Consider the following 12217-nt stretch of genomic DNA (forward strand, 5'->3'; position numbering starts at 1 on the left):
TGCCCATTCTCTCCCCTAGTTTTGCGCTAACAATGGAACCGTTAAGGGAGAAAATACGTATGGATGGCCAGGTAAAAGGATTTGCAGTAGGGGTAGATAACCACAAGATAAGCATGTATGCGGAATTTACCTATTGGAGGTAGGGGGGTCAGTAAGGAAAACACTAGAGATACTAGAATACTATGGGAAAGTATTGGGCTTTAAGGAAAATGTCAATAAGTCATCTCTCCTCCCCCTATGGGAACAAACTGAAGAGCAAAGAAGGGACTGGTCAGGGCTAGGGATACCGGTAGAAAAAGAGAGTATAACATATCTGGGGGCAAGGATATCTGCGAACCTAGAGAAATTATATGAACTGAACTTCCCCCCCGTTACTGCACAGACTCAACAATGACCTTGAAGCCTGGTCCAAATTAACAATTTCCTGGTTGGGAAGACTGAAGGCACTTAAGATTATGCTATTCCCCAGTGTGTTATATCTATACGAGGCACTGCTGATATACTTACCAGACTCGCACTTAGACTTAAAAAAGAAAATGGTACGATTCCTGTGGCAGGGTGAAAAAGCAACAGGTGGGCTACAGATTACTGGTGCAGCCCAAAGAGGGGGAGTAGGGCTCCCAGAGATGCGCACCCATTACCGAGCAGCCCAATTTCGAGCCCTAATTCCTCACCTGCATAAGGACAGCGACAAGCAGTGGGTAAACATAGAAAACCACCAATTTAGGCTGGTCATGTTAGGAGAATGGCTCTGGACACCCGCCACAGTGGCCCCAAAAGAGTACACCTCCACAGGATTCTTGGCCTACTTGGCAGCTGTGGAGGGTCAGGAGGGAGATGGGAAGAGTTACGACATGGCCATCAACCCCCCCCGGTACGTGACCGTATAGTGGGTCATGCGAGATTCCAGGACTGGCTAGACGCGGGATTGGATAGAGTAGGTCAAGTCCTAAAGGGGGAGAAATGTATAGACGTACAGAAGCTGGAAGAGACGATGAATATAGGTAAAATCTCAGTGTTCCAATAGCTGCAACTCACAGGGGTACTAATGTCAGAAGATTGAAAAGCGAAGTTGGAGAGTTTTAACAGGTACGGAAAAGATACTGTATACAGAAAGGGAACGTGGTGACTTATCTCCAAAATGTATCGGGCTCTCTTGGAGGGAATAATTGATACACATAAGAAGAAGTGGGAGAAAGACCTGGGAATGGATATGGAAGCAGGACAGTGGGAGAAATGTGTAAATGCACACCGTACATCAGTGGTGTGCCAATATAAACTCCATGGACTCAAGCTCCTATGCAGGTGGCAGTGGGACCCGGTTAGGATATCTAAGATGTTTCCAGGGGCAGACCCCCACTGCTGGAGGAAATGTGGGCAAATGGTGGATTACTGGCACATGTGGTGGGGGTGACAGGGTGCAGCAGTATTGGAAGGAGATTCTGGGATGGATAAATGGCCTGGATGGAGTGGAAAGGAGGTTGGACCCCCTATTAGTACTGTTCGGAATGGAAATTGAGGAGGGGACTGGATGGAACTCCCGAACATGCCACACTAATGACTGTTGGCAGCCAGAGCATGCCTGGCGGGGGGATGGAAGAGGGAAGGGCTCCCAAGTGAAAACGAGTGGGCTTCAAAGGCCCTAGATTTGTATAGAATGGAGGAACTGACAAGTACATGGCCTATCCCCAACATGGGCAATGGAATGGTCTCTGTTCCTTCAAAGGTATGACCCGGGGAGTAGAGAGAGAGGAAACAATGGGACAGGAGAGGAGACGCGAAATAATCGACATAAAGGGCTTCATAGGGGCTGAACAATCTGCCCAAGGAAGGGTGGAATGAAGAAGAAAAGAGGAAGGGGGAACGAACGTTGGTGTGTGCCCAACCTTGGACCCTGAGATGGAAATATGGACCTCATGACCAACTAGGAGGCGAGGACTTATGATAAACGATAGCACGGATAGACACAGAAGCTGGACTACTGACTCTGAAGGCATCCTTGGAGTAGCAATTCCGAGACTGTAGATGATGAAAAGGAAAGACGGGGTATGGGGGGTGCGAATGGGGAGGGGGTTGAAGGCATGATTGAAAAAGGGAGAAAAAACAAAAACCTTATTTGATGAAACTTTAATTGAAATACAAAGTATAGCCGTTATATGTTGTAATAACTTAACTACATTAATGAAACCAATTTGAAAAAAATAAATAAAGTAGAGGAGCACCGCTCCCGCCCACTTTGACTACTGATGATATCAGACTCCTTCATATGTACCCCACGGGCCACCATGGAGACCATTTGTTAATAACATAATACTTTGACACTACACTGTGATTTTGAGTTCCAGTGCATAACAATGATAGAGCAGGGTGATCCTTATTAAAGAAACTGATTTACTGGCATTCCAACACTCAAAGTAAAGGTGTGAGCCCCATCATAGCCCTCTCAGCTGGTAAAAACATGTGGAAGGTAATAGGTATTCCAACATGGGGGACTCCCCATATTAAAGGCATTGCCTCCGGTACTTATGTTGAAAAGTATTTAAATACCATATTTGAAATAAATGGACTTACCATCATCAGTTTCTTCAAAAGCTGGATTAACCAATCCTGGCTCAGGTGTGCCCAAAGAAACCACAGCAGCCATAGAACTCTCAGCAACCAGTGAAGACATGTGGCTTGGCAGGCCTGCTTCTGCCTGCCCGTCTGTTTCAACTCTAGGCACAACATCATTTCTGTGTCTAGCATGTGGGTATTTCATTCTTTCGATCTCTGTTCTGTGCTTTTTGAAAGCAGGACATCTAAAAATCGAATAGGAAAAATGCAACCATCATCAGGGGAATGAGGGAGTCACAAAACTCATTGCAGATCGTGGGCACCTGTGCTCAGTTTTGACACAAAGCAACAAGGATAACCTTTGTTTTGCTTGAGGCATTCATAGAGGGCTTGGTATTTTCTTTTCACATAGACATGCAGTACGGTAACAAAAAGTTGACATAATGTATTTGGCTGAATGGCTACTTTTATAACAGACAGATGATCCCATAGTATTGCTGCACATCCAAAGTCAGTTTTGACCATACAAAGCTGAAGCAGCTAGACAACCAATTACGGGAATCATACAGTACTCCAGATGTACGTGTAATAGGGGTATTTATTTTTTGTAGGTCATCACATGTAGGCAGCAGGTAGACAATGTCAAAGTAACACTTACCTGATCATCCATCCACCCACAGCCATCCCCCCAAAACCCGCACACACACCTCCCCTGGCTCAATGTCCAACCCTGGAACACTCACTCACTGCTTACACACACAATTCTGAAAAACAACTGCAGTAGGATAGCGTTGAAAACAATCATGTTTCATGGGTAGTGTAGAGAACAGAGACGTATAAGTCATTGGAAGAACCAACCTCCGTCATACTGGATGAAGAACCCGAAGGCACTGCCCATGACACCATGTAAAATTCCAATACTGCATCCAGTATATGAGAGACATTATGCACAGACAAACCTATTGAATGTACCCTTGAACTCAAGTGGTAACAGGAGATTTACAGGTACCACTGAATATCGAGGAGCTGTAAAGAAAACCTGACAAGAGTAAGGTGATGTCATAAGGAGAAGAGATGATGATGCATTGAAACGATATGAAAATACTTAAAGAATGAAAATGTAACTGAAGAAACAAAGTAAACAAATACAAGCAGGAAGAAACCATATATACAAATATATATGAGCAGACGAGTAGTGAATGTATACATGCAGAAATGCAAGGTAGATGAGCCAAATAGAAGCTTGCTTCAGTAGAACACAACATGGATGAAGTGGTCATATTGAAAAGATGGCCACTGGCTCTCAATAATGGCAAGTAAAGAGCTCAAAGGAGGTAGGCCGGAGTAGGCAGAGCTGACAGAGGCTGGAAACACAGAATCGTGCACGAACAAAGAATAGCTGTTGGCCAGAGATCAAGAATGCCACCGTGAGAAGGTACTGCAGTGTACAAGGGGAGTGAACAAGGATAATCCATGTAGGTAGGACATATTTCTCTTAGATTAAGTAAATGAGTGAACATTTACGAGTGCCAAGTATTGACAATAGAAGATGCAGAAAAGCATATGTGAGACGGAGCAACCAAGTTTCTAGAGAGTAATGACACCAAGGTTAATTGAATCAAATAGCACTAAATAGAAGACAATATTGACAGAATCATGGTCTCATCACACGCGGTGAAAGACCAGGAAACAAGGCCTAGTCAAACTCCAGGCAAAGATAATGATGTATCTTAACTCCCCTTAAAGTTCCAGAGAAGAGATCATGATGCAAGGTCAAGTACAAAGGAGAGTCCCTGACTGAAGAGAGATGGTACACTAAGTGGGTAGTAGTGCAACGTTGCCCTCTGCACCTGGGTCTCGTTTTGCTTATGTGCTGCTAATGAGCAGAGTGTCCAAGGTTGGGAGAGAATGCCAACCAATCAGAGGGCCTATGCAATGGGGAGCATACATTGTTGCAGGGTCCAATCCACTGCTGCTATGCTGTTATAATCTGTTTTATACGTAATTAGAGGGATGTTCAAGGCATGCCGACTAGATGTGGGGCAGACAATTATGCTATTTACACAGTCTGTACAAGATATATGTTCTTGTAACTAATCTCCCCGTCCGATATTATTTGCCACGTAGGATGACAGATGACGCTCATCGAGGTATAAAGCAAAGAGTATGCAAGATGAAAGTAGTATGTTGCCATATACTTTGAGTCTGTTCGGTTATTTGGGTCCAAGATTATTTGTTATGGTAATTCCATTCTGCACATAAGAATGCTTGAGGTGCTACTTCACAGTAGGAAAGCAATTTACTTTGTATGAGAGGAATAACTAACATTAAAGAAATATAGGGGACCAAGACGAGAAAACCTGCAGGTAGGCCTAAAAAAATCATAACCTTGTCCACACAAGGGACAAAACTGAGGAATAGATAGTGACCCGCACAAAGGGATTTTGGACTAGAACCCAGAATCCTCAAGAGGTTGTGTTCGACCAAAACATGGTCCAGACCTGAAGCCCAACTGTGCATACATTCTATGAATTTAGAGAAGGGAAGATGAGGAAGGGAGAAAGTAGAATTGTCCAAAAGATGGTTGAGAGATTGAATTATTGGTTTGTGTCTTCACCTGCAATCTGTGACTCTCCAGCCTAATCCACTCACATGCACTTGGGCGTTTCCCTACCCATTTAAACACACCCAAAAAGGACAAATAGGATTTGCTCAGTGACATGCATTGGAAATAGATCTCCATTCATGGGGGTTGGAGAAGGGGGCCGGGGGGAAGAGGGTGAGGTTAAAAATGTGAGAAAAAAAGACAAGCTGAAGGTGTGGATGAAGACAGGGCTCCAAGATAGATGCTCTTAAGGATTTGCTTTGCACTTGCTACAAAGGAGGAAACAAGTCTGCTGTCGGATCAGGTCACTCACAATGCAGTCTGGCCAGAGTGCCTAGAGCATGCCAAAGTGATTAATGCAGGCTGCAAAACACCCAACTATGATGGGGCTTTAACGGGCTGCTCATTCTCCCTGTCAAATAAACCTGTACAAGAAATTTGATATGATCAAGGATGCTCTTTTCAAGATCCTACATCACCTGAGCGTTCACTATTGAGCACACCCATGTGTGGCTTTGATACGAAGGGAGCATCAATCGAGCAGATGAAAATTATAATAAAGACCAAGGAGAGGTTGCACTGACTGAAGATGGAAACGTGATCAAGTGCAGAAGGTCAGAGTCCACAAAAGGGGGCATGTAAAGTACTCTCAGCTGCATACTAAGGGAAAGTGACAGTAGAGTGTGAAAAAGTAGTGGACTTTGCTCGAAGGGTGAGATGGAGAACAGCAGTGGTTTAGAACCAAAGGGCAGTCGGTTAGGGGCTGTAGTCGAGAGCTACAGTAAAGGTGTTAGTGCTTGACGCCACAGTGTTCGACGCCACATGCTAGCAAGAATTGTTTCGGTAGCAATGACTGGCAGCCAACTGAATTTAGCAGTGCAGATTTGGAAGTAGGTTTCTGGTCTCCCTTCTCCGCCAGCCGCTGACCTAATTTCTTTCTCCCTTTTAGTACACGAAGTTGGGGATGATAGAGCAGTAAAATTGTGGATATAAAGCCATATTTCGAAGGTCAGCAGTAGGTGTTTTAACTGAAATGCAAGAATTATATGGAGCATAATTCAAAAGTTATTTGGCTATATTTGCATTTCTGTGACTCCAGAAGGTGTATTTATATTACATTGCAAATGTATTATGTATTAAATTGACTTTTTCCAACAGATATGGGATACATTACTCACCGTAATCGTATTTCTGATGCTTGTATCTGCTTAGATTCACATGCTGTGCATAGGCCGACATTTAGTGGAAGCTGCGGAGTATTACAGTTTGTTTTTCGAAACTCGAAAATGGGCGTCGACACAGGGCGTGCCAGTAATACTATCCCTAGTGTGACGTCCACTGTACCCAAGATCCCTCACGCGTCTAGGATCCTCAGATTGTATTTTTTCTGACATGAGGTAGCATGAGGAGTAGCGTGAGCACAGATAATCCAAGCAGATAGACAGAAAGGTAAGACTACAAGCAATCATACGCCTTCTCTCGGAGGGGAGGAAGGGTGGGTCGCATGTGAATCTAAGCAGATACAAGCATCAGAAATACGATTACGGTGAGTAATGTATCCCTTCTGAGGCTTGTGGAATCTGCTTAGATCACATGCTGTGCATAGATTAGCGAGCAGTACCAGAAGAAGGAGGTGGGATGTGAGAAGGGTCATGAGCAAATCAGTGTCTTAGAACCGCTTGTCCCACTTGTGTATCTGCCTTGGAATGGGTGTCAATGCAGTAATGCTGAGTAAAAGTGTGAATAGAGCTCCAAGTAGCTGCTTTACAAATGGTGTCAAGGGGTACATCTGCAATGAAAGCCAGAGTGGCCCCAATGCCTCTAGTAGAGTGGGCCCTTGGCGTAAAAGGCAGAGTCTTTTCAGAGAGTGAGTAACACAGCTGGATACAGTTAATAATCCACTTCGAGATGGCACCTTTAGAGACGCGATCCCCCTCTCTGCCTGTAGCTACGGAGACAAACAGTTGATCTGTTTTCCTTAGCGGTCTTGTTTTATTTACATAGTAGAGGACCGCCCTACGCACATCTAGGGTGTGTAGTTTCACCTCAGCCGAGCTTTGCGGGTTCTGGAAGAAAGCCGGAAGGTCGATGGACTGGTTTACATGGAATTTTGATATAAATTTAGGTGAGAACCTAGGGTGTGTGCGTAAAACCAGTTTGTCTTTATGGATAGTAAAGAAGGGATACTGCACTGACAGAGCCTGAATTTCACTGACCCTTCTTATAGAAGTAATAGCTACTAAGAAGCCCGTTTTATAAGTCATGTGTTTGAGACTGCTTTTATGCATGGGTTTGAAAGGGGGGCCCATGAGCTTGGCTAGCACCACATTAAGGTCCCACCCTGGTGGTGGGTTTGAAATAGGAGGGTGAAGTCTCTTTACTCCTTCCATGAAGGCTTTAACTACTGGTACTTTCCACCACGACACCTTGCTATGGGAAGTGGTGTAAGCCGAGAGGGCTGCCAGGTGTACTTTCAGTGAGTTAAAAAACCAATCCTGCATCTAGCAGGTGGAGCATGTATGTAACAATAGTGGAAGGAGTGCAATCAACTGGGTTGATTGGTCTACTCTGGCACCAGATAACGAACCTCTTCCACTTGTCAAAGTAACAGTGCCTGGTGTTTGGTTTCCTAGATTCCTTTAGGATGTCCATACACCTCTGTGGCAAATCGAGGTGTCCAAACTCTATGACCTCAGGAGCCATGCTGCCAGGTTCATTGAGTTGGGTTGCTGGTGCACTGTCTGACCTTGGTGCTGGGACAGTAGGTTGTACCAGGCTGGAAGTTTGATGGGCTCGCACACCGCCATCCTGCGTAGGTGTGGGAACCAGGGTTGTCTTGCCCACATGGGAGCAACTAGGACGAGCGTCATCGATTCCCTGTTCCTCTTGTTCACCACTTTCCTGATGAGGAGTTGGTGGAAAAGCGTACGCAAACATCCCTGACCAGTTCATCCACAGGGCGTTCCCCTGGGAGTCTGGTTGGGGGAACCTGGATGCAAATCCTGGGCATTGTCTGTTTTCGCTTGTGGCGAATAAGTTTATAGTGGGGAAACCCCACTGAGAGACGAGATCTTCTACGACCTCTCTGTGAAGAACCCATTCGTGTTCCTCTGGGAGGGAGTCTCTGCTCAGAGCATCCGCTAGGGAATTGAGCTCCCCTGGAACAAGTTGTGATGAAAGGAAGATGTTCCGTCTGAGTGCCCATATCCAGATTTTCTGGGCAAGCTTGGACAGATGTGGCGAGCGAGTCACTCCTTGCTTGTTCAGGTAGAACATGGCTGTAGTGCTGTCCGTCCGGATTTGCACTGACAGGTTTAGTAGGTGGGGCTCGAACGCCTGAAGCGCTCTGAATACTGCCAGAAGCTCTAGCAGGTTGATGTGGTTCTTGGCCACTGAGTGAGACCAGAGACCCTGAGCTGTGTGGTGGAGATGGTGAGCTCCCCACCCCGTCAGACATGCATCTGTAGTGACTACTGCCTGTACTTCGGGATCGTAAAAGGGTTTCCCCTGTGCGAGATTTTCTCTTGTCCACCAGTGAAGGCTTTGTACCAGTGTTGGCGAAACGACCACTAGATCGTCCCACTGACCACTTGCCTGAGACCACTGTTTCGCCAACCATTCCTGCATGGGACGCATGCACAGGCGCGCGTGGGGGACCAGGTAAATGCATGACGCCATCATGCCCAGTAAACGCATTGCTTTGCGTACCGTTATTTGTTGACCGGACTGATAATGCGGAATTTGCAGTAGTATATTCCGAATTCTTTCTTCTGAAGGAAAGGTCAACCCCTCCTGGGTATCCAGGGTTGCTCCTAGGAATTGTTTTGAGGTGCTTGGCACCAGGCTTGACTTCTTCTCGTTGATTGAGAAGCCTAACTCGTGGAGGAGGTCGATAGTCCTTTGAATGTTTGTCCTGCAAATTTCTGGGGTTTCCCCCGTTATGAGCCAGTCGTCCAGATAAGGGTACACTGGGATTGCCTCCCTGCGTAGGTGTGCAGCCGCCACCGCCAGTACCTTGGTGAATACCCTTGGTGCTGAAGCTATCCCGAAGGGCAGTACCTTGAATTGGTAGTGCAGACTGTCCACCTTGAAGCGCAAGTACTCTGTGCGCTGGGAACATGGAAATATGAAAATTAGCATCTTTCATATCCAAGGTTGCCATGTAATCCCCTTTTTTAGGAGGGGGATTACCTCTTGTAGCGTGGTCATACGAAATTTTTGGGGCTTGACATACTTGTTGGCAGGCCGCAAGTCCAATACTGGGCGCATTGTCAAGTCTTTCTTTGGAACAAGGAAGTAAGTTGAATAAATACCCTTGTTTACCTGGTGTCCCGGGACGAGTTCTATCGCGTCCTTTTGTAGAAGAATGGCGATCTCCTAGAGGAGAATCTTCTGATGTTCTAAGGAGTGTACTCTTTGTCGTGGAGGATGGTTCCGGGGACGCTGCAGTAGCTCTATACAATATCCCGTGGATACTGTTGACAGCACCCATCCGTCTGATGTGATCCCTTCCCAAGCCTGGGTGAAGTTTGAAATGCGTCCCCCTACTGGGGTTGCGTGAGAAGGGACCCTGAACTGAGCGTCACTGCTTTGGTGGAGGCGTGCCGCCTCCCATGCTGGGGCTGCCTCTGCCTTTACCACGACCTCTCCTATTACCTCTGCCGTAACCGTGGGTAGACTGTTGGTTGTTGTTCCACTGTGTAACCTGCCCCTGGGAATAGTTAGATCCTCTCTGGGAATTTTGGCCGCGTGGGCGGCGAAAATTACTATTCCCTCTCTGGTTAGGGGGTTTATTGGTTAACTGGCCAAGGAATTTGAGTGTCTCGTATTCGTCCTTTGCATTTTTCAGTGCGTCTTCGACCGCCTTACCAAACAACAGATCGGCTTCCACCGGTTTGTCTAACAATGATGCCTGAGTTTCTGCCTTAAAACCAGACTGCCGTAACCACGCATGTCTGTTGATAACAGTACCTTCTACTATCAATCTGCCTGCGTTGTCCGCGGCGTCGAAGGTTGCTTTCAAAATGCAACCAGACACGGCTCTACCCTCTGCGGAAATCCGAGCTAATTGGCCCTTTAACGGTTCAGGAGCAGAGGCTATGAGAGCCGCGACTTCTTCCCACTGATGGCAGTTGTAGCTGGCCAACAGGGTGGTGGAGTTAGCAATCCTTGCTTGATAGGCGGACGTTGAGGCTACCTTCCTGCCGAAACCGTATAGTTTTTTGCTCTCCTTGTCGGGAGGAGCTTCTGACGAAGACAAGGGTGTCCCAGCCATCTTACGAGTGTTGGTGACAACTAGGGAGTCTGGCTTCAGATGTCCTCTTATATAGAGAGGGTCAGACTGAGCTGCCCTGAAAAGTTTTTCAACCCTGGGATTGACTGCTCTGGTGAGGTTTGGGTTCACCAGGGACGGATCTATTCTCCGCTGAATGGATTTAAGGATAGGGATAGTCTGGGCAACAGGCCTCCTTTCTCCCACTAACTCTTCTGCGAAGTCCCTTTCCTCCTGTACACCGTGGGTGTCAATGTGGAAATGTTCTGCTGCGCGAGCGAGAACCTCATTTAGGAGGGGTTGGTTATCGACCGGGGAGTCCGTAACCGGGGCTTCGTTCTCTACCGGGGAATCTACTCTGTATGTTTCCGGGTCATCCGCTTCTTCTTCCTGGTCCTCATCATCCCCATAGTAGCCCGTCCCGGTTTGCTCTTCTATCATACCAAATTCTTGGTCTCCACAAAAGGAAGCCTCTCCTTGATACCGTGAGTATGGTGTTGCGCAAGGTTGTACCTCGAAGGGTACAGACCTCATCTGGGTTTCAAACCGGGCCTTCTTACTCGGGGGGGATAGGATCAGTAGAGCCTGAGGGTGTGGCCCCTTGTGGATAATACGAGAGGAAATGTTCTGGATTTTTATCATAAAAATCAGCCAAAGAAGACATTCTTGACATGACCCTATGTCTTCACTGGACCATTTCTTTGGAACTGGGAATGACTCTCTCAGCAAGTCTATGGGATTTATCTTGAGTAGCTTTGCTGGTTGTGGACCTATCAGCAGACCTGGGCTTGTCTGTCTGTCTAGGGCGGGTGGAGTGTTTCACAGGTGTGGAATAATGTACAGGTAGTTTCTTCTGCTGTTTTCCCCCCTCCCCGTGTGTAGAAAAATGTTTTCCCTGTCCCTTAGTGGCTCCGGAGTTTTTCGACACCTGGCGCGCGGCCTGGGGGTGGAAGTCGTCTTCGTCTTCCGACGATCGAACTTCTGTTAGCCTAGGGAGCGAGGCACTCTTGGCAAGAGTGGATGATTGCCTGGAGTCATGCGGCGATCTTGATCAAGAGCGCCCAGAGGACACCGAATCGGACCGTTCTGTCTGTGCCTCTTTCCGAGAACTCGACGTTGTCGAGTCTCGGTTGGACTTAGTGTGTTTAGTGTGTGTAGTATGTGAGGCGCTTGTGTCGCCGGGGGTCTTCCCCATAGCTGCCCTGCCGGACAACCTTCCGAGGTCGGGGACCTGGGCTCGGCTGTCTTTCGACGCCGTAATGCCCTCGCCATCCGAAAGTGTGGCGTCGCTGCCATGGCCGCCTGCCTGGCGTGGTGGGCCCAACGCTTCGTCGAACGGTCCTTAAGAGATTGCACGTGGGTGCCTGTCGACCCAAGGGTATTTGCGATTGCACTTGGGGCAGAATTGAAAAGGGGTACCCTCCATACGCACCTTGAGGCAGCGGGCTGTTAAGTGTAGGAAATGTATAAGGTGTACCTATATACCAAGAGTGTAGAGTATGTACCACCCCCCACTCTCCCTACTTGCAGGGCCGAGGCCAGCGGCCTACCAGGCCCGGGCCGAGGCCAGCGGCCTTCCGAGGCCCAAATCCGTCATGCAGCAGCCGACGGTCGATTTCTTCTCCAGCCGGTGTCGAGTGTCGAAGTTCGACGTTGGGGTGGGGAAGGATGTCAATAGATTATTATTTTTAATTTTATGTTTTTAGTATCCATTTTACAGGTTGAGATTTTGTTCCCAAATTGGTTATGAACCAAGCTAGAAGTAGCATCTGACAGCTTGAGCTATG

At 47.2% G+C, this 12217-nt stretch overlaps 1 protein-coding gene across 4 annotated transcripts in view; it reads right to left on the minus strand.

Annotated features, from left to right (window-relative positions):
* The window catches only part of LOC138480808 (ligand of Numb protein X 2-like), a 1017991-nt gene that overhangs the window by 382689 nt on the left and 623085 nt on the right, over positions 1–12217 (minus strand). For all 4 annotated transcript variants that reach the window (XM_069612553.1, XM_069612555.1, XM_069612554.1 and 1 more), the window contains exon 3: positions 2572–2798. In XM_069612553.1, the coding sequence (XP_069468654.1) occupies positions 2572–2798 (227 nt within the window). The remainder of the gene's footprint in view (positions 1–2571; positions 2799–12217) is intronic.

This window comes from Ambystoma mexicanum, chromosome 5p, assembly GCF_040938575.1.
Source record: "Ambystoma mexicanum isolate Mex_15411 chromosome 5p, UKY_AmexF1_1, whole genome shotgun sequence".
Taxonomy (NCBI): Eukaryota; Metazoa; Chordata; class Amphibia; order Caudata; family Ambystomatidae; genus Ambystoma; species Ambystoma mexicanum.